The sequence below is a fragment of the Orussus abietinus genome, unplaced genomic scaffold (genome assembly GCF_000612105.2).
Source record: "Orussus abietinus isolate OABI.00-Male unplaced genomic scaffold, Oabi_2.0 scaffold34, whole genome shotgun sequence".
Lineage (NCBI taxonomy): Eukaryota > Metazoa > Arthropoda > Insecta > Hymenoptera > Orussidae > Orussus > Orussus abietinus.
In genome coordinates, this window is record NW_019394290.1 from 734,838 (window position 1) to 755,015 (window position 20,178).

General features: G+C 46.6%; 2 protein-coding genes across 7 annotated transcripts; one reads left to right on the forward strand and one right to left on the reverse strand.

Moving 5' to 3' along the window:
• Positions 1-68: 68 nt before the first annotated feature.
• LOC105696328 (protein quiver) lies at positions 69-7,965 on the forward strand. Of its 5 annotated transcripts, none has more exons than XM_023434987.1 (6): positions 69-153; positions 1,235-1,477; positions 1,964-2,113; positions 2,334-2,396; positions 2,811-2,957; positions 3,108-7,965. In XM_023434987.1, exons 3-6 carry the CDS (start codon positions 2,089-2,091, stop codon positions 3,347-3,349), a joined length of 477 nt encoding a protein of 158 aa, XP_023290755.1. In that variant the 5' UTR covers positions 69-153; positions 1,235-1,477; positions 1,964-2,088; the 3' UTR covers positions 3,350-7,965. The 5 variants fall into 5 exon arrangements, with proteins under 5 accessions (XP_023290755.1, XP_023290754.1, XP_023290756.1 ...); XM_023434986.1 differs by having other exon boundaries at positions 83-176; XM_023434988.1 differs by lacking the exons at positions 69-153; positions 2,334-2,396 and adding an exon at positions 2,656-2,703 and having other exon boundaries at positions 1,155-1,477.
• A 191-nt stretch (positions 7,966-8,156) lies between these two features.
• On the reverse strand, positions 8,157-14,159 carry LOC105696314 (histidine decarboxylase). Of its 2 annotated transcripts, none has more exons than XM_012418698.2 (15): positions 14,021-14,159; positions 12,416-12,702; positions 12,083-12,337; positions 11,858-12,001; positions 10,965-11,031; positions 10,712-10,874; positions 10,321-10,391; positions 10,226-10,245; positions 10,025-10,123; positions 9,686-9,906; positions 9,499-9,608; positions 9,112-9,282; positions 8,971-9,047; positions 8,731-8,857; positions 8,157-8,671 (listed from the first exon to the last, which is right to left on the reverse strand). In XM_012418698.2, the coding sequence occupies exons 1-15, from the start codon at positions 14,046-14,048 to the stop codon at positions 8,382-8,384; spliced, it is 2,130 nt and encodes a 709-aa protein (XP_012274121.1). In that variant the 5' UTR covers positions 14,049-14,159; the 3' UTR covers positions 8,157-8,381. The 2 variants fall into 2 exon arrangements, with proteins under 2 accessions (XP_012274121.1, XP_012274122.1); XM_012418699.2 differs by having other exon boundaries at positions 8,382-8,659.
• Positions 14,160-20,178: the final 6,019 nt, after the last annotated feature.

Consider the following 20,178-nt stretch of genomic DNA (forward strand, 5'->3'; position numbering starts at 1 on the left):
CTGCGTAGGAGCGGGGATAGGCCGCGTCGCGACGCCCAGCGCAGCTGCAGTAAACCTTATTGATCCGACTACACGTTCCGAGGGTCGGGAGCGTGCCGAGTGCGGCTCCCGCTGAGTATTCCTATCCAAAACAGTGCACTACCTGTGATTCCGGTAATTTGTGCCTCCACGGTGCAGTGAGTGGATAAGCCACCTTTAATACGCCTGATAAGCCATCCGCGACAGTCCTATACGTATAATAGCGGATAAATGCAAAATCCAAATCCAATCCCGATGGGTTCTTCGAGGTCCCTACCTCGTCGAGCTTCCCATCCTTTTCGCATTGAAAAACCCTCGAGTTGACATTCTGAAACTCCCAATTTGTCAAAAATCAACGAATCTTGGCCATTTTCAATGAAACGCGAGTTGTCAGGGTTTGATTTCATGCAGGGATCAAATGGACTCTTCTGACTCGGGTCGGACCTCCGTGCATTGGGCCGACTGAAATTGCCGGGTACATTTTCTCCAGAATTTTTCTGGAAGTTGAGGTGCAATTTTTTTCAAAATGAGTTTGAGTGCAGGACAAGTGTCACGGGAAATTCGATAATTTAATCGGTTCGGCCATGTTCTTATTTTTGAAACACTTGACCGTGGTCCAAGCAAGATGATTTACTCGTCTCACTCGGAATTTCGCACATCAAGGTATTTTTTAAAACGGTAACGCGTCCATTCTCGATATTTCGGTAACGTGTAGAATTTACCTGCGTAAAATTGGTGCACGAAATTACAGGTCGAACGATGGCATCGGAGATCATTTCTTCTCTTCGCGCATCTTCTACTAGGGAACACGGTGGGCCGCGTTTAATTTTAATTAAGAAGGGAAATAATTATTTCGATGGAACGAATTTCCGAGGTCGCGTTTATCTCCAGTCGCACAAATATATTTAGGAACGGCGAGATTTGAGGTGTACTAAAGTTGCCACAGCAGGCGGTAGACTGTCTAAATATACCTACGCCATGAGACTAACTCGGTTGCGTCGCGTTAAAGTAACTACACTCAGGAATCATCGTTCCGTAGGTTTCCCCTGAAAACGAAGGGAAGGGGTTTCGTAAGGTTTAATTTTGGCGGCCATTTTGTAGCTAACATTTTTGAGCCATCGAATATTTGCACTTTGGATATGATTCCTGGAGTTCGAAGGGTCCATTTCGAGGGTCATCGGTGACGGCTCTTGACTTACGATTTTCTGATTTACAGATTGGTACCGAGGAGGGAAAAGCTCTCGTCCATGTGTTCCTATTTTTCGGAATTTTTGAAGTAGCTCGATGTTCGAGGTCCTGCATCGAAAGATGAGATTGAAGCGCTGCATCAGCGAAAATTCCACGAAACTTCAAAGGCTCTAGCATTTCGGAGTCGCCAAAGTTCAACCGAAGCTATCAAATTCCTCCGAGTCAACTCACGAGAGGAATCTCTCGCATTTCTTGAATTCCCAAATTCAAGGTAATTATTCGTATTTTACGTATACAGAATTTTTTCCCTATAAACAAGCGAATCATTTTTCTTAACGAGATGGCTTCGCAGGGTGACGCTTTCGTCGCTCCCCACGAAGCCACTCGTCGAGCTAAAATCCTGATGAAAGGGGTTTCCTAAGTTTTCTTCGAACATGCTATCTCTAGTTAACCGACTAGCCTCGTAAGCTAGTTGCATAACCGCCCGATCATCTAAATGCACTTTGGTGCGAGCAGCCATGCTCCTCGTTACATTTCTTGTATTACGGAAACGCGTCACATAAACTCTGGACACCCTTTACGTCATCGTTTAAAATTATAATTAAAAAAAATTCATATCAAAGGAAAGAGCCTTTTCTTTAAACAAAAATTATTGTAGCATAATAAGGGTTAGGTAAAGGCCTCATTGAATTTTTTTCAATTCGATGCAACGTTTAATGGAATTCTTCCTGGCTTTATGTTTCACTCTGCGGATAAGGAGAGACGGGAAAATATATACCGTTGCTGTTAGAAAATCGAAATAATCGCCACTCTATCACGGAAGGACTATGAAAACACCTTGCAGATGTAATCGGGAGTAATCGAATAATTTTTGAAACCACGATGGCGCCCGATTACGTGATAGCGGGTGAGTACATAACTGGAAATTTAAATTATTATTGGAAACGTATCCCACGCAGACTGAATAATTCTTGAGATCACCGAAAGAATTCTCTGATAGTATAGAAGTACCATAGGTTACGAATTGTCACTGCCGGAGAATATTAATTCGATATCGGTGAAATTCAGTTCACCATGCACGGAGAAAGGAAAAATATAGATTAGTATAACATTCTTCTCAATTCCAGTTTTCGTGTTCTTTTGCATTCCCACAGCGAGGGCCAGATGCATAACGCGGTGCAGCACCGCTGGTAATTCCTCGTCAAGTGCTTCGTTAATTTTTTTCCGAGGTTTGCACGAGTGTTGTAACGACTAACGCGAGCTAGATGACTTAATCGACCGAATCGCGCTCCACAACTGGAGCAGACCGTGTTAATAAGAGATTGCATTGCCGTTGACAGTAACACTCATAGTTTGAAAAGTCCGAAAGGGGCCTATAGCACGAAAAACCCTGATCAAGTAACAACCCCGGTATTCATTTTTACGAGCTTACTAATCACTATTTTTCAGCAGCAATTTTGCTCGCGTTTGTCACCGTCTGTCATGCGGAGTGCCAGAGTAAGTGATTAACCTACTAATAACGGATCGAATTCGCTCTCATTACCAAGCATCGAGGCATTTGCCAAATTACTTGTACGTTCATTTCTTGTACGTTCAACGCACAGCCCGGTCCGTTTACTGCTACGAATGCGATTCGTGGACGGACTTGAGGTGCAAGGACCCCTTCAACTACACCGCATTACCGAGGGATCAACCTCCCCTGATGACCTGCAACGGATGTTGCGTAAAAATGGTGCGCAACGCGAAATCACGTGAGTACGATCATCGAATTCGATACCTTCGATAACCTCTTCGAAATTCCGAGGAGCTGTTAAAATTCCCGCATAGCTTTAGAAGGCTTTGAAATCACCGAAAAACATGGAAACACCCCGAAGACGTCTAAAGGTCCTTTCTTTTCTCAGCGTTCGAGAGCGTCCGGCGAACCTGCACGTCGCAGCTACAGATTAACTTATTCATGGTGGACCACGTGTGCATGATGGAAAGTACCGGCACTGGTCACATGTGCTTCTGTGAGGAAGATATGTGCAATCGCGTCCCTCCCTCGGCCAGTACGAGTCCTCTCCTCTTCCTGATCCTGCCCGCGATCCTGACCCTCCGCTCCATCCCGATCAGTCCCAGCTTGCTTCGTAGATCGCTGCGATGAACGAGTTCTCACTGACTGTTCACCCCGTATATAGAGTCCTCGTAGATCGTAGGATCACTGGGAGTCATTGATATGGGACGATCTACCTTTACCCGTTCACCTAGGAACTTTCAACTCTTCTACGTCGTAGCGTCTCTCGGGGTAGTTTCTTTCTCGAGTTTCCGAAGATCCCGTCGAATACCTTATCGTCGACTGCTTCGACCGCGGCCATTCGGTTGACAAAAAACATATATATACGGCGTTCGTGTTCACCGCAAATTTACGGCTCGAGAGACTATAATGGACTTTTCTACGTCGCGCGTTTCTTCGGGCTGACTTTTTCGGGATTCCCGCTCCGGATTTGACAGCCATCTTGTCGGTCGACCCATCCGACATGGCTGCCAAATCCGTTCCCTCGTTCGAAACAATCGCCGGCTACAATCACAGCGACTTATATCCCGATACTTCCGGATTCTTGCTCCACACCCAACCATGTGTAACGAGCACCTCGGACTCTCTTTGTCTCTCCAATTATCTCTCGTATATTACACTGACCTCTTTCCCCTGGACCCGACCACTGGAAATGATTCGTAGTTAGAATGCGCTTGGAAGGCGTCCTCACGTGGCGTGTTTTCGGCATGCCCACCAACTAGACGTGTGCGCTGCTTACGAGCTCCCAAAATCCGCAACTACCCGAAAAAGAATTTAGAGAAAGTGAGTACGCGTATGAATTTGTATGACGTACCTGTGGAGAGGAAATCGAAGCCGACTTTGACGGTGGGGAGGCCGTTTTTTGGAGCCCGTTCGCGGACCACCGATTATCGTAGATAGTTAATACTTAGATAGAAGTCGAGGATGCGCGTGGAATGGACTTTATAGGATCTTAAGGCCCCGGAGCTCGTGATTAGTCGCTCCGGGGAGAGTGTTTTTAGTTGGCATTTCAATTGTTTTTTAGGGTGTCGTCGACCTCCACCGTCTTTCTCGACCGTGTTCGCGATTGCTCGATCCGTTGGACGCGTCGGGAAAACCTGGAAAAAAATACAGACCCGTGGCAATACTTGGCGGAGTGTTTGGACAGTACAGCTGGCGCCTCGCCGAAATAGAAATAGTTTCGAGTGTCTCTGGTATTCGCTCGTGATTCCGGAGAAACCATGAAAATACGAGCTGAGGAGCTGCAGGGATAAAAAAACAAATTCAGAATTGGCGCGAAGAAATGAAATTTCTGTAGCGATAATAACAGACAAATCGGACAAGTATTGCCGGTGGCGCATTTTTTTCCGTCGCGGCCATCCACACTTGATTTCCACTCTGGCACTGAATGTCAATGCTGCATGTCGGTGCACTTTTCACCCACGAATGCAACGGAAGGTGAAGTACAATTATTTACCGTAGACTTACGCGTTTGCTTGGAAGATTTGCGATAGACATTTCTCCCCGGGCAAGTTTCTGCCATCGAGCCGAGCTTCGCTGCGGAAGCGATTGCCGAGAAGTTTGGCACCAGACAACTTTACCGTGAAGAATAATCAAGAGGGTGTTTTATATGACCTTTTTAAACCAAAATTCTCGTCCAAGAACCGAGTGAAATTGTACCGTTGTCCTTTAACGTTTTGCGTTCGAACACTGTACCACCAGCACTGTGTGAGCACTCTGCATGACTGCATGCCTGAATTAGTACTCTACTAGTACACGTTCGCCACCTTTCTTCCACTTTTCCGCTGCTCCTCTAATTGCCACAAACAGAGATAATTAATTAATTAATTAAACAATCTCGGTCGCAATAATTGCATACGCGATAAGAAAGGCCGGGGCGCGCTGTACAATTCATCGTGATTGCGATCGAGAGAAATAAGAAAAAGTAAAAAATAACTGAATTTATTTAACCGAGTTCAGTTCCGAGTAAAAAATACAGTAACGAGGGAAAAGTGCCGATTGTAAAACGAGGTCTTGACACGTTCGTGACAAGGTTACGTAAACTCGCGTGATACAACTACGCGAGGTGAGTTAAAACTGTTAGCTCGGTCATGAACATGTTAATCCTTCGTTTCACGGTACGTGCTTTGCCCAGCAGTTCGGAGTACTCGTTACGTGCAAGAATAGTCGAGTAGAAGATATAGGATGAAATAATTCAATCAAAAGGGGGACAAGATGTACACCGAAATTCATGGTATAAATGAGTGGCCCACCACTTTGCGAGAATTTGTGCAAGGCGCTGCAAACTTTAATTTTGTTTAATACGGTCTCTTTTTACTTTTTTTTAAATTATTTTTGTTCGAGCAATTAGGGAGAAAAATAAACCGGCAGATTAGAGGAGCAGTCGAAAGCAGACCCACCCTCCACCCTGACGAAAGGGGAAGACAAGATGTACGCACTACGTGGGCCTTCAGATTGCTTCCTGCACGCGACTCCGAATAGCGGGCTGATTTTGCGGGAACAAGCTGAACGCGCATGTCCTCACAGAAAGGCTTTCTCAAACGGAGCCTTTTGCCAAGCGAATTTCGCCACTCGCCAAAACTGAACCCGCGAGATTCCTATGGCAAGCCATGCGGCTCGTGCCGCGTCATTTATTCATTGTAGCACGCGCGGCTGCGAGGCCGCCATTTCGGTACCGTAATCCCGCTTTCATGTCGCGAAAATCTCTAGACGAAACGGGCAGGGCCTAATGCGAATCTCTCGAAACGATGCCAACGTAGAACTCCCCTTAACGTTTCAAACACTGCTACACGATTTTTATTTTACCCGAGGCACTTGCGATCGACGACGCCATGTCGAGGGTTGGAGGCGACTCCGTTTGATGGTGGCATGGACGGTATTAAAAAAATGTAATACCCCTTGTGGTACGGAAAAATCGAGGTTCTTTCGAAAAGCAATAATTTGCGCGACATATCAGAGGATATGATTACTGGATAAGAACTTTCTTTCGAGAGGAAAGGTGTTAATGTTGAAAGTAACGGACTACTCTAATGGCGAAGGATGCAATTGCATAATTTCTTATTATTTTACGAATTGGAAATCCTAGCGTCTTTAAATATGTCGCGAACTACAAAGGATATAATTTACTAGTGGAGTACTTTTGGAGGCATATCCCTATAACGTTTTATCAATGCCAACATCAAGCAAAAGCTTCTTACAATTTAATAACTATTATTTACAATATTATAGCGCATACTTTAGCGACTTCTTTTACGCTTGGACTCTCAGTGTACTGTATTTTAAATTGCACCGCAGTAATCAATCGTCATTAATTTTGCAAACTGGAGTGAAAATATTACCACTTTATGAAGTAACCAAGTAACAAAATAACGTCAGTGATATTACAAAATAATACCTGAGTTAAGTAGTACCTACTTAGAAGGCATCTTTAATCTTAATTAATTTCAATGTACCCCCTTCTTCCGCAAATCTGGGAAAATTATTCGCTGCCCTTATGCAGTAATTTTTTATCTAAGAAAATCTAGTCTCTTTCGCAACATCGTCGGAAACCTTTGCAAAGGCGAACCTTGGTGGAGCAACCCGAGAGGCGCGAATCGTCCGTGGTCTCGCAATTGCGAAAACTATCTTTTAATTAAGACCTCATTGCTCTAGATGTAAAGTTAGGTAGAACGACACTTTGTCGGGGCGAAAATGTATAGAACGGAAAAATTTTCAATCCTTGCTTGAGCCGGGCGATTTGTCAATTTTTTTTCTCGCTCGGCACCGGACCGACTCGATCCGACTAGGGTAATGGCACAATAATTATTGCTATTCTCGATACATAATATATAAATATATATATGTACATACATGTATACACGTGTATACAAGATGATATACGACCGTTGATATTGATAAAAGTTTCTAGAACGATCGGAGAGAGTGTATCGCGCGTTTTGGCGCGTTCTCTCATTTTTTTTTTCGAATTCCGCGGATTTTCCCAGGCTTCGAAAAATCAGACTTTCAGATGCATCGCATTTTCCCAAAACTTCTCGCACTATCTCACCTGGAGACGTTTTGCGATTTTTATTGCAGGACCTTTTAAATTATTTACTACACTGGGGGAGGGAGTAGAATTTTGTGATAACGTGTTTGATTTCACGGCCTTACTAGTTAAGTCTTGCGGGCTTTTAGAGAAATGAGAATTCTGGGAAGAGCTTTGGAATTCCACATTCGAAGTTTTGGTGCCTAGATATTAGCGAGCGACGCTTTGCGCGGATAGGTTGAAATTCCTTTGCGAAAAAGGCCGAGGTTCGTAGACGGTGCCATTCTAGATTTTTCAATTTTTAAATTTTAAATGACGAGAATTTTTATTTTCAAGATTCCTGTCACTTGGAATTAAATTTAGGATGGAAGTATGTAGTGAAATATAATCTGATTGAAAATTAGTCTGGCAGCGTTTTGGACCTTTCGCTCATAATTCGAGACGAGTGGCCGCACGGATTCGACTTCGCTAGACTCAAAATCGTGAGATGTCACTAGCTAGTAAGGAATTGCGAATTGTTTGCGTTGAACGCGAATAAAAAACCGACGTTATCTCCTGCGTGGTGGATCCACTGCGAGAAGACTGACGAAAAGGAACGAAGCACGCGACGCTGACGCGTAGAGCATTTAATCATGTCATATCATTGATCGAAATAAAATTTATATATCACCCCTTACTCAAATCGCCTTACCATATTTTCTGAAAAATCTAGGTCATCCCACCAAACCAGGTAAACAAGGAAACAATTCAAGAAACCTTCCTCGGAAATTTTCCGAAAGACTTGGCAGATATTCCTAAAAATAAAAAGAAATAAAAATCAGAGAGATGGAAGAGGAGGAGAAGAACCTGAAAGAGCGACGATTCATTGCGCATTTTATTCGCCGACTTGGCCCGTTAGCATTAATTTAAGCTACATGTCCGATGCATTTTCCCCGATTCCCTGAAATCTAGAAAATCGAGGGTAACTTTTCAACTAAAATACGGACATGTTGATTTTGGAGATCGGCGATCGAAGCTATGGACGAGTCTTCGACTCCGTTACTTTCCTTGTCTACGTCTTGCCGGGCTTTGGAAATTTTTATTAACCGTTAGTATCCCTTATTGCTGCTTCCCGTAGTGTCCACATTTCCGGCAGTACTTGGCTCCTTCCCGAGAGTCCTCCCTCGAGAGTGGTGAAATCGTCGCCTCGGAGTTTGCGAGGTTGCTGATCCCTCCGATGGTCTCGCTCTTTGACATGGCCTTATCCCTGGTCTCTTCTCGACCGGAATCCACCTTGCCATTCACCACTCTGGCCGCGTCTCTTCCGGTGTCTTCGGCATTCCTTTCAAAGGACTCTTCGGAGTCCGAAGGCGCAGTCAGACTTCCGCAGGAGTTCCCTGAGGGGAAAACTGTTCCCATTTTCCAGTCTGTCCACTTTTTTCATTTCTAATGTATTTTATCGACTTACCCATTGAGGAATCGGTCTTGTCGATGCTTATCGAAGATTCCGTCTTTCCGGTGCAGTCGTCGTCCTCCTTCATCAGGGGGAGATTCGAGCAGGGCTCAGCCAGGGATCGGCCGCAGGACGCGTATCCCTTAAACGAGTCACGTATTCCTCGTTATTGATTACAATTTTTCAGATCCCCGAAGACTATTCTCCTATGCTCTAAAATTAATTTAATTTAATATAGCGAGTGGCATGAATTACCTGGACCAGGTCCATGCGAGAATCCAGGGAAAACTGCTTTCCCGACATCAGGATTCCTCGAATGCGGCGACGCATCTCTGTTGACAGCAAATCAAAAGGATTTTATGGAGTGCCCCATAAATCTATTAAAAATTGCCATACCTGGACTGTCCCTCGCATCCAGTCGCAATTGTCCGAAGTGTCGCACGCATTCATTGAAGACATCCGCGGTGTCGTAAATGGCCGCAAAACTGCCATTGACGATTTTCGGGGACATCGGCGAATTCGCCAAGAGCAGGCTCGACCCAAAGTTTTCGTTTCTTTCGCGCGTTTCTAATTTAGACCGGGAAAAATATTCATTTTCACTTTATTCCAACGACACGTCGAAAGGGAATGCTCGGCACGGAGTATTTCAAAACTGACAATTCCTTGTTATAAGATCATACAATTTAATTTTTCTAAGTCAATCCAAAATGTATTTTAAATTGTAACACAATGCCTCCCTACTTTTTTCGACCGAAGAAACGTTCTTATTAACGGAGTAGTCACCTGCAAGGGAAACCTTTGCTCTGACCGGCGATCCCTTGTGGTCTTCCAGAATTTCGCCGGCCGTGTTTCGAATCTCCGCCCAGTCGGTCAGAATGTCTTCGTTGGTGGTGCTGGAACCAGAAAATCCGGAGTTCGACTAACTCGACCTTTTGTTCCTGTCTCGAAAAAATGCAGCGACGAGCCTCACTTCGACGAGGTGACGGTGAATCTGATGACGTATTTCCCGTGCAGGGCAGCCGGCACGCAGTGGACCCTGCCCCTGGTGTTCATCTTCTTCAGTAATCGCTCCGTCCAGGAATTGTCACCTCGGAGACGAAAAACCACTAATCCCAAGTGCCTGGTTGCAGGAATCTCGAAACGCGAGTCCGCCAGGACGAGTGCCTCGAATTTTTGAGCCAATCGAACGCCCTGAAGAGAAGGAAAAATCGGCCCTCGATTTCTTTTCCTTTACCTCACTTTGTCTTCTTTACGTAATTTTTCACGAATGGAAATTGTTAAAGAATTTTTTTCAGACCCTTTCATGTACCTCTCTTATATGTTTCTGCAAACCGGTGATGCCATAATTTCTAATGACGAACCACAGCTTCAGAGCTCGAAACCTCTTCGAGAGCGGGATTTGCCAGTGCTAAAATTAGATTTTCTCCGTAATGCGATTCCATGAAATAACGCAAGTTACGAACACTTAAGACACTTCCGCGAAAGGGAAGAAGTATCATACGTTACGTACCATATAATCAATTGCAAGCCCTAAATAATACCAAAATATACACTCGATTTATTATCGGACGTATATAATTTCAAAAATAAATATGCATACTTTACCTGAATTTTCATGTTTCAGATACAATGGGTCTACGTTGAAAGTCCTGTGCAGAGCTTGACTACTTTTAACCCTAAAAAAAAAGGCGCGATTAAAAGTAACATCTGAGAATTTTTAATTTTTCTGAGAATTTGAGAATAAAAGACGCCGAGGACTTATCGAGTTAATAAAAGCTCCTCGAGGTCCTGTGTCGATCGATCTGCTTTAAATACTATTGAAATCCTTTAAGACCTTTCAAGCCTATTTCTCATTGCGGAAATTACGTCAGGACCAAAAAGGCTGCTCCCGGTGCTTTACTTCCGCGACAATGCTCGATCGGTAGACAATTACTGAAGGGGGCATTCTTGGGAGAGGCTTTCTCCGAGAGAAGGTTGATAGGATAGAATATCTCACCACATGGCGGTGCAGTCAAAGTGCACCATCAACCATTTGCTAGGATTGAAAGCTATCGAGTCGGCGTGTTCGATTCCCTGAAGCCAACCTCGAAATTCGGGACAGACGAAAGCACTGCCTGCATAAGCTGCATCAATGTGCAGCCAAATCCCGTCCTTTTCGCCTGGAACAAACAAATAATAATTAAATGTTCAACTAACATGGGACAGACATTTTTTAAAACCCTAGGTAATGTAAAAATTATTGTACTTACAAATTGGACCGATTTCCTTGAGATTGTCGAAAGAACAGGCACCGGTGGTACCCAAAGTAGCGCAGACCTGAATATAAAATAAATATTTCAACAATCGCTATAAAATATTCCTCAAATTTATAAATAAAAAGGGAAACTTGTAAGGTAGCGTAAGAATTATTTTTATTATGACTGCATCCTAAAACGTCAGCAAGGTTACCGATAAAGAACGGTTGCAGGGGGATCACGTATTGTCTGGTAGCCATAAGTATTTATTCCCCTCTCAGATAAGAGGAATGTCAATTCTCTCGACGTTGCCCTAATGACTGGTCGACCTACATTTCCGCAAAGTCGTCGGAAAATTATTCCACTCTTTGGCGCAGACTTTGGATCCCGAAGTCATCGTCGAAAAGCCCACGGGGACCAACTAGCGGGATTTATCGGCCATCCTCCCTTCGGAGAGCAAAATCTCCGTTAAGACAAGGCTAATTGGGCGAGCGAGATTGTCCGTTTGTAAGAAGATCGTCTCCCAGCCTCCGCTCCGGATATCCCAGCTTCTTTCCTCCCTCGCGGTCTCGCCAGGAGAGTCGATGCGTCTTTAAGTGCGCCCTCGAGGCCCTCGTAAATAAATGCTCTGGGAGCAGATGGTTCGCCACACCGTTTCCGCCGTTATTACCATAATTATACAGTTCCACACCTCCTTGCAGCTCTCGATCCGAGTCGAGCCTCGAGAAGAAATCCTGCCAAGGACTTCAGGTTTTTTCTCTAACAGGTGATCTCCGTGCACCCCCTTTCCCTCTCGAATTCGTGGCAATTAATTTATTTCAAGAACAAAATAATTTTTTGCACACCTTTAAGTGGCAGATATTAGGTTTGGCTGTATTTAAATCGTCGTAATTTTGACATCAACTTACGAAAAAGGGTACGAGTCCGTCCTCACGATCTTGCTTCAGGACTTTCATTAGCGTCTCTCCTCGCATGCTCAGCTCGCCGTCCGACTCTATGTACCGCATCGTAACGAGTCCAATGAGTCCTGCTTTTTCCACGCTGGAATGCGCCTAGAGGTGCCAAGACATTTAAATTAATTAACACCAATTATGTCTTTAATATAAACGATCCGCAAATAGATGGAAAATCACCTGATCGGAGCAGTAGGCGACCAATTTCGAATTGATCTCCGTTGGCAGTCGATCGGGTTCGTTTCGCTGGATCTCTCTGATCGCCCTGGTCCTGGCAGCCAAAAGACAGACCAAGGTGGCTTCGCTTGCCGTTGTCTGAATAACCCCACCTCCTGATCCTCCAGGACGATGCAGGAACTCCTCCGGGAGTCCGATCATTTTTCCAAGCCAATTCATCACGATAGCCTCGAGTTCGGTACATGCTGGACTGGAAGCCTGTTAACAAATTTTTTTTCTTCTTGTCAGAATTTTATTTTTAGATTTTTCATTTTTTCAACTCGTCCGTTAGCTTACCCAGGTGAATCCCAGACAATTTATAGCGTCTGCCAGCATGTCCGCCAGAAGACTCGCAGGGGAATTCAAGGCAGGGAAATACGCGTGCATGTGAGGACTCTGCCAATGCGTCAAACCGGGCATGATGCATTTCTCGATGTCCCCGAAAATGTCCTCCCAGGACTCGCCGTCGACGGGAGCGGAGGCTGGCAGGATATTTCTGAGGTATCCTGGCGACACCGCAGGATAAACCCTGCGAGACCTGATGGTCTCCAGATAGTCGGCGATGTAATCGACCATCTCTTTTCCTGCAAACAGATGATCACGGTCCACTCGATCTCCTCGTATTTCTCCACTATTTTTCGGCAGACGACAAGGATCGGGGCAGAATCTTTGTTCATCGTTGGAAAGAGCCACGGTGTAATGGGGATTTTCAACGAGGTTTACATACTTCGTTGTGCAAACTGTCTTCGTATTGTCTTATTTTTTTTCCCATTGCTAGCTGGAGAAAATGTAGCACTTGACGTCGCGTCGACGGTGTGTCGACGAGTCGACACGGAGAAAATCGGAAAAACTCATTGTCCCGCTTAATTGAAAACGTCTCTTCTGTAAAACGATGCGAGGATGTTTATCGAACCCCGTACAGAGGGAGAGAGAAAGAAGCACTCGTTTGGAGCAAGGCAGACATTTTTTAAACAATTGCATCGATCCGACTGAAATCACGTCGATCCGTGCCGTAATTGGACTTGTCCCCAAATTGCAGGACATTTTTCACATTCCTCGTGTCTAAGAAGGGGAGAAAATACGATAGGAAGGGTGCAAGGGGTTTATTGGAAGCTTAAGAGTCGCGGGACGATCGTTTTCACAGGGGCGGGTGGGTAAACGATATCATCCCCATAAAATCCGGGTATCGCGGGACGATTTCTCTTTATTGAAGGCGCTTTATAGTGCGCGGAGAGATCCGGCCCGTGCATCTGTTTTATTTAAATGTTTCTTCCTGCCTGGAACGGTTCCCTTTATTGGAACGGGAGGGGGACATCGCACCCTCGCCCCCGGAACGTCCATAAGACGTCCTGGACTTCCTGGCGAAGGATACCGGGACTTTCTCCCTTTTTTCCTCCTTTCTCCGAGACATCCCTCGTCTTAAATTCGCCATTGATCCGGCGTCTAACTTTCAAACTTCCAGATCAAAGGCCGACTCGAAACCTCGCAATATCCACCACCTCCGACGAACGATCCCGGGAACTCACCGGGAGCTTCGGAGAAATGAAATAATCATTGGGATTTCTCGAATTACAAATTATTACCTCGAACAGAAAATAAAATGCGAGAGAAAAATCCGTTTATTCTTGATTGTAAACTCGAGATATTGAAACTCTCGCCACTAGGCCGGAATGTACCGTACCCTAAAATGTCGAAACAATTAGTTAACTAGCCAAGCTCAAATTTCTGCATCGAAGGCGATTCCACCTGTCTCAGCTGATCCCCGCTGCTTCGCCAGCGAATAACGGTCGCAATAATGATTTTTAACGCAGACCTCGATTTTAAATACGTGTGAAAAAAATAATATTTTTTCGGGCATTTAAATTAAAGCGGTTTTTAATTTAATGATATTTTTTTACTCACCGTGCTTGCGATAATCCTCCAGATTCATGCTTGCTGCAAGAGAAAGACGTTCGCAGGTGGATTAGCGGCAGGACTTGTCGAATTTGAACTCCAAGTTCCCCTCGGAGGACTCACAGGACCCAAATTTCGAAATTCCGATCGCACCGTTTCACGCGCATGTGTCGTCTAGTTTTTGACAACCTTTCCACGCGAAAGCTCCTTCTCCTCCGCTTCGAACTTGGACGAAATCTCTTCCACTCGCGGAATTTGATTTTTTTTTAACGAATTTCTTGTCCCTTTTTGATCGGAATGCTCCGTGCCAGTTAACACACCATGCGTTGACCTAGCGAGCTCGAACTTTGAAGATGACAGCGCGGACCGATGATTTTCTACGGATTCGGCATCGATCGCCTGTCATTCGGTCCGAGCTTATTAGGGTAGTGTCACAAGGCTTGGCGCGGCCTAGAACTAAATACCGTCCCCTTATGTGTGAGGCTATCATTTGCGCCTCGGATTGCTTTTAAACTGAATTTTCTGAACCGAGGGTACGAAATTAATTTTCGAGGACCAAACGGATCAACAATTTCCTATTTGCAGTCGACTTTAACACGGAAGATTATTCACTACGATCCACCCCAAAGATGTCGAGTAAACGGAAGCAAAGATTTTTTTAACTAAATAATGCAAAAGTAGTTTTAGAAGAGCTCGCGAGCAGGACGGTACCGCTTCGAGTACGAAACGTCACTGGACTCGAAATGTCCATTCTGGCCGGTTCGTCTACATACATGGAGGAGGGCAAATCGCTCTGGAAATAGCAGCTAATCTTATTTCACGAAACACGGGTCTCCACTATGAACCTTCCCCAAAATCCCTTTCCAAAACCGAAACGCCTCATCCGTTTTGCGAGGGTCCAGCCAGGTCGGACTTGAATTTTTCTCTTCAAAATTATTGACTCGTTTAAGTTCTTCTCGAGGGCGTTAAATTCCCAATAATAACATCGACCGACCAGAGAAAGACTCAACCCCGATCCATTTGGGACATTTGAAAGGATATCGACGCGTCCTGTCAATAGGACGGACCCTCCTGACAGGCCCTTGAAAATCGCATCTCCAAGATTCGCGATGCATTATTCATCCGAGAAAGCTACCATTGGAATTTTGAGTTCCGTCCAAAATCGAATCCTCGATATTGCATTTTCTTTCCGATTTCTTGCCGAATGAGAACTTGGCTGTATCTCCGGAAACCGAAATCACATCCCAGGAAAGAGGTCACGACTCGCCACAAAAAACAATTAATAAGTCCCAGTCCATTTCTTGGCAGAAAGGATCCATAAATAATTCTAATAATTTTTCAGCCGCGCCCTACTCGACGTAAAATTCTAACAGACCCCGTTAATGTTTTAGATATCACTGGTGCGTAAATTTCATTGAAGGGAGACTCAGAAAATTAAAAGAATGGACTCGGGGTCCGAATTTCTTCTTTCCAGAGATGCGTGAGAAAACTGACCTCGAGCTGGTTTCTGACGATCTACGTTGAAGATTTGGACGGTAAGATGTTTTCGGATGTACGAAGCACTGGATGGCCAGTTGTAAACGATACCTAGGGTGTTGTGAAGGTATGGGCACCGTTCAACAAGTGTCCGCATTTATATAGGAGCTTCGGGGAAAGGGCGCAAGCGCTCCTGCGGGAGCGCTCCGGGATACGCCGGAGATCCACACTTTTACGGGAGCTTTTGTCTTCCCCTCTCCTCATTGGCCACGCATTTTCAAAGTGTGCAATCGTCGTGTCGATGTCGCGAATCTCGATGTATGAGGTCTTTCGTAAAAATCCCCGGACGTCCCGGAATCGTGTAAACGTCCTTCGGAATAGAAAACTGAAAACAATTGAAAGTTCAATAAATTGGAGATACAGGTTCTTTATTTATTTAAATTTATACGGAAATACCAATTTCTCGAGTATTGCGACAGTACCTATGAATTTCGCTAAAATCTATCGACAAAGCATAAGTTACACATAGTTTGTAGGAGAGTATCCAGAAGAGAAGTTGATAGTATCGATTTCACTCTCCACGCTATTCACATAATACCGCGACGCGGAAATTCTATGCGTTACAGCCTGACACGTTTAAGCGGCAACGCAATTGAAAATCGTAATGATACGATAAGGGAACGTCTCCGTGTGTAATAATCGTGAACAGGCTCACGAAATACCCCCTCTGAAACATCGAGATCCCGCGATTTCAAACTTTTGCCCCTATTAATAAAATACTCCCAGTGCTAATGAATTTTTTTTTCCCCACAATTTAATAAACGCCTTGAATTCAGATATTATTCCAATTTCATCGGGGATTTCCCCTCGATCGATCTCTGACTAAGAATTTCAAGTTTCCAAGGAGAGGCCAAGATTCTTCGGTACGCGGTTCCGACGTTCTCCGGCAGGTGGCGACACTCAGTCTCGCGGCGAAGAAGACGCCTCTTCGATAATCGCGCCAACAATGGCGGCGTACCAACCGGACTGCGTTTCGAGGAAGTGTTCGACTCCGGAAAAGCCACGATACTTTTGGGAGAAAAAAATTTAAGGTAACGTCTCGGCAATTCGTAAGGCGCGGATGCTGCGCTCTCGTAGATCGTCGCTCTCGATCGAAATCGAGCGATCGCTATCGGCCCATTAACCAAACGCGGATCTACCCGGCGAGCGTCGACCGGTTAGCGGAGGGTAATAACTTACCGGCGTTATCGGCATCTGAATTCCACTGTCAATAGAGCTCCTCGCCAAGCCCGTGAACGAGGATCGCTCGAGGCTCTGCCGATGAACGGAGCTTTATTCGAGAGATCGCCGATACGCCGCTCCGTGCGACCGTAGTCGCGTTATATCGCATTACGCCATGTTGTGTCGCGTTAGCGACGGTACCGTTTCCCGCCTGCGGCCGCAGCGCCATTTCCAGCATGGTCAAACTGCACCCAACTGAACAAATATTACCCGTCGTTTTTGCCGTGATTTCCCGAGATACAAATTTAAAAATAGAACCCTATCATAATTCCGAGAGGAGAGAAAATAGAGAATTGCATCTCGCGCATTACGTGTTCGTCCATTGATAAGCTACGTTACGTCGCGTTACGGCTCGTTATGCGGCATTACGCGAGAATACCGTTTCTCGCTTGCAGTGGGCAGAGTCGCGGGTATCGGTCACTAAAGTCGTAACTCCGTCTCCCACCGCGATTCCGTTTATCCGACATCGAGGATTATTTCTTTAAAATGACTTCCAAAAAAACCTGAAAAATATTGTTTCAACCTTTTTCTGAAAATTGCGTCCGTTTCAGAATTCCAAAAAATGCCCTCGGAGTGGATCCACCTCTTCGGGAAGGATGGCAAAGGAGACACACCCCTGGAACCTGAGACGACTTCGAGAGATTTTCCCTCTTATCGCCCGCCGTGACAACAAGTGGTTACGCATCGCGCAATCCGTGCATGCGTAATTGTATGCGGACACGCGACCTGGCGCAACGCAGCACCTCGCCATTCTCTCCCGTGTCAGCCAAGAGGCGCGATATCAAGCCCGGTCCTTATCGCTCTTATCGCCCACCATGGGTCGTCGTCGAAAGGAACGCCGCACCGCGACGAGAACCACCCTCCAAAAAGCGGCCACCGAGACGCTTTTCAAAGAAAGGTACCATCCCTAGGGCCTCCCGAGATCGATTGCCGAGGGAAAAAGGAGCGGCTACGCGTCGCGCGGTCCTTGCACGCGCAATCGCGTGCAAGTGCACCGTAAAGCGCGATCCGCGAGAGGAAGGGGCGTTTTACCGCTAGTCGGCGGTGTTATACCGAAATCCCCGTTCCTCCTCGACTCGGAGTTGCGGGACGGGGATATTTTTTCCCTCCTTTCTCGAGGCGAACATCCGTTTTCGCCGGGACGCGTCCCCGCGACCGCCGCAACCCGAAGGCACCGTTAAGCAACAGTATATTTCATCGGCATCGGACTTGGTCGATTTTTCGAAAGCACCGGTGTGCGCCTTCAATGAAATCCCCTCCTCCCCGGGGACCGGGATTCGCGGGAGTAGGTGGCCGTACCGCTACGATCTCCCGCGCCACGGAAAAATCCAACCTCTCCGTCGCGTTTCTCTTATCTATACCCAAGTTCTTATTTTCCCTCCCAAAGCATGGGAGGAGATTTCGATTGCGACCGACCGGCCACTCTCCATTGTTTCCCCATCGCGTTTCGGAGAAGGATCCCATAAAAAGGGATGGATCTCGGGGCGTGCTCCCGCACACGGTAGCCATCTCCCGCGTGGCCCGCGATGCACGCGTCACGCACCTCGTGAAACCGCGAAGCGTGCGCCGGCTAGCCCCGAATCGGTGGAGGGGGCTCTGTACCGCTAGGTGGCAGTGTTACATCGATCGCTCCCTCTCTCTCCCTCTCGCGGACGGTCTTACAAGCACACCGGTTCGCGGTTTACCGTTGCAACTGCAAGCGTAGCCGGAGCCGTTGCGCCGGCCACATCGAAGTCGAAGGCAGTTCGTTCAACCGCGGATCGGCGCAGATGCGACCGAGGACGAGGTACAGGAGGGGCCCCTGCATCCAGCCAAGTCATCGCTTATTTCTTACTTTTATTTACCCGCTCGTGCCTCCGTTTCTTTATTCCCACTCGCACGAGGAAACGCGAGATGGTAACGAGGATGTCCCGGGCCTCTTAGGATTTTTTAGACCCTGCCCAAGGTGCTACCCGTGGACGTCCTTTTGCGAGATAAACCGAGCAACGAGGTGGACGGAACCGGGAGCGAATTCCAACTTCCATTCTAATTTCTTCAAAATCGGAATCTCGGATTCAAAAAGTAATTCTTTCACTCGAAGAGAGTCGAACAAATTGGATGCCGCGTTTATTCGGAAGTATGAGAATTTATTTCAGTAGAGTAATTATTCTTTGAATTAACGCAATATTTCTTTGATTCGATGCATTTTTTTTTGTTCTCGGTGTATGTAAGTTAATCGGTATAATTTATCAACGTAGCCGGGATGCGAGTTCCCTGGAAGTTTTTCGGTGTATCGGGGAAGGGACGGTCCGTTATCCGAAATCGGGAACCATGAGGTGGGGAGGACGCGCAAGGCGTTCACCTTCGATTACGTCCGAAGGTTCGGCTCCTGCGGAGAGGAGACCGGGATCGTTCTAAGGATCTCCGAAACCCTGGAGAACGAGCCTCGGGATCTCCTCCGGCATTTCCGGATGGCCTCCAGCTTCCGGAAATCGAAATTTCGAGCGAAGGCCGATCGGTAATGGAAACGCCATAAGAAAGTCGGCCTCTGGATCGCCGAAGGAAAAGTCGCCAACCCTGACCGATCGCCGCCGATCGAGAGCCGGGAAATATATCGATTCGTATTCTTTGCCGCGGAAGGGCTCGCCTCTGCGATTAATCGACGAAATCGGCAAACGAGGCTCCTCGGTCGAGCCGAGGAGAGGGTCAACGACCACCGGAATATTTACGTACGGTCGCGAGGCTTTCGAGCGTGGCTCTCGGTTTCTCGCCGACGCGATCGATTCCTCGAGCGATTCGCAAGATAGGTCGGATCCTCGGTACGTGGCCGCCAGTCGTTAACCGCGGGTATCGGCAATTAGAGTGCGATCTTATCGCGGCCGATCGCGGGTCCTCGGCCGAAATAAAAGGCATTCCGATGATCGATCGTCACCCCGGGTTACCGTTACGCGGCTCGGACGTCCGAAATCCTCCGGCAAGATGCGGCGTCGCGACGCCCAACGCCGCCTCGTGGGCATTCCGCCGTTGCGTCAGCGCGACGCTTCTTACGTGTCCGAGCCGTTAACCCGTTACCCGGGTCGCGAGATCGGACGCTGCGTCGCGGGACACTCGACTTTGCTCTTTGGCAAGAAAACCCTCGATAGATATTAACGATAAGTAATAAATGAATAAATAGGAGAGACTTCCCGTCTCTCTGAAGGACTCCGGATCGATTTAGGCGGAAGGGGACAACGATTCCGATCAAGGCCCGTTGTTCTCCTTGGGCGACTCGAGGACCCACCTACCGGGATCGATTTTTCTTCCTGGTTTTTCTCCGACCGCTTGTCCGACACCGGTCGATTCTCTCCGGCTGAGGTCGATAGCCCACTGTCCAAGAATGTCGAATCGATACCTACCGCTCCGTTTTGCTCCTCTCTGCCGTTTTCCGTTGA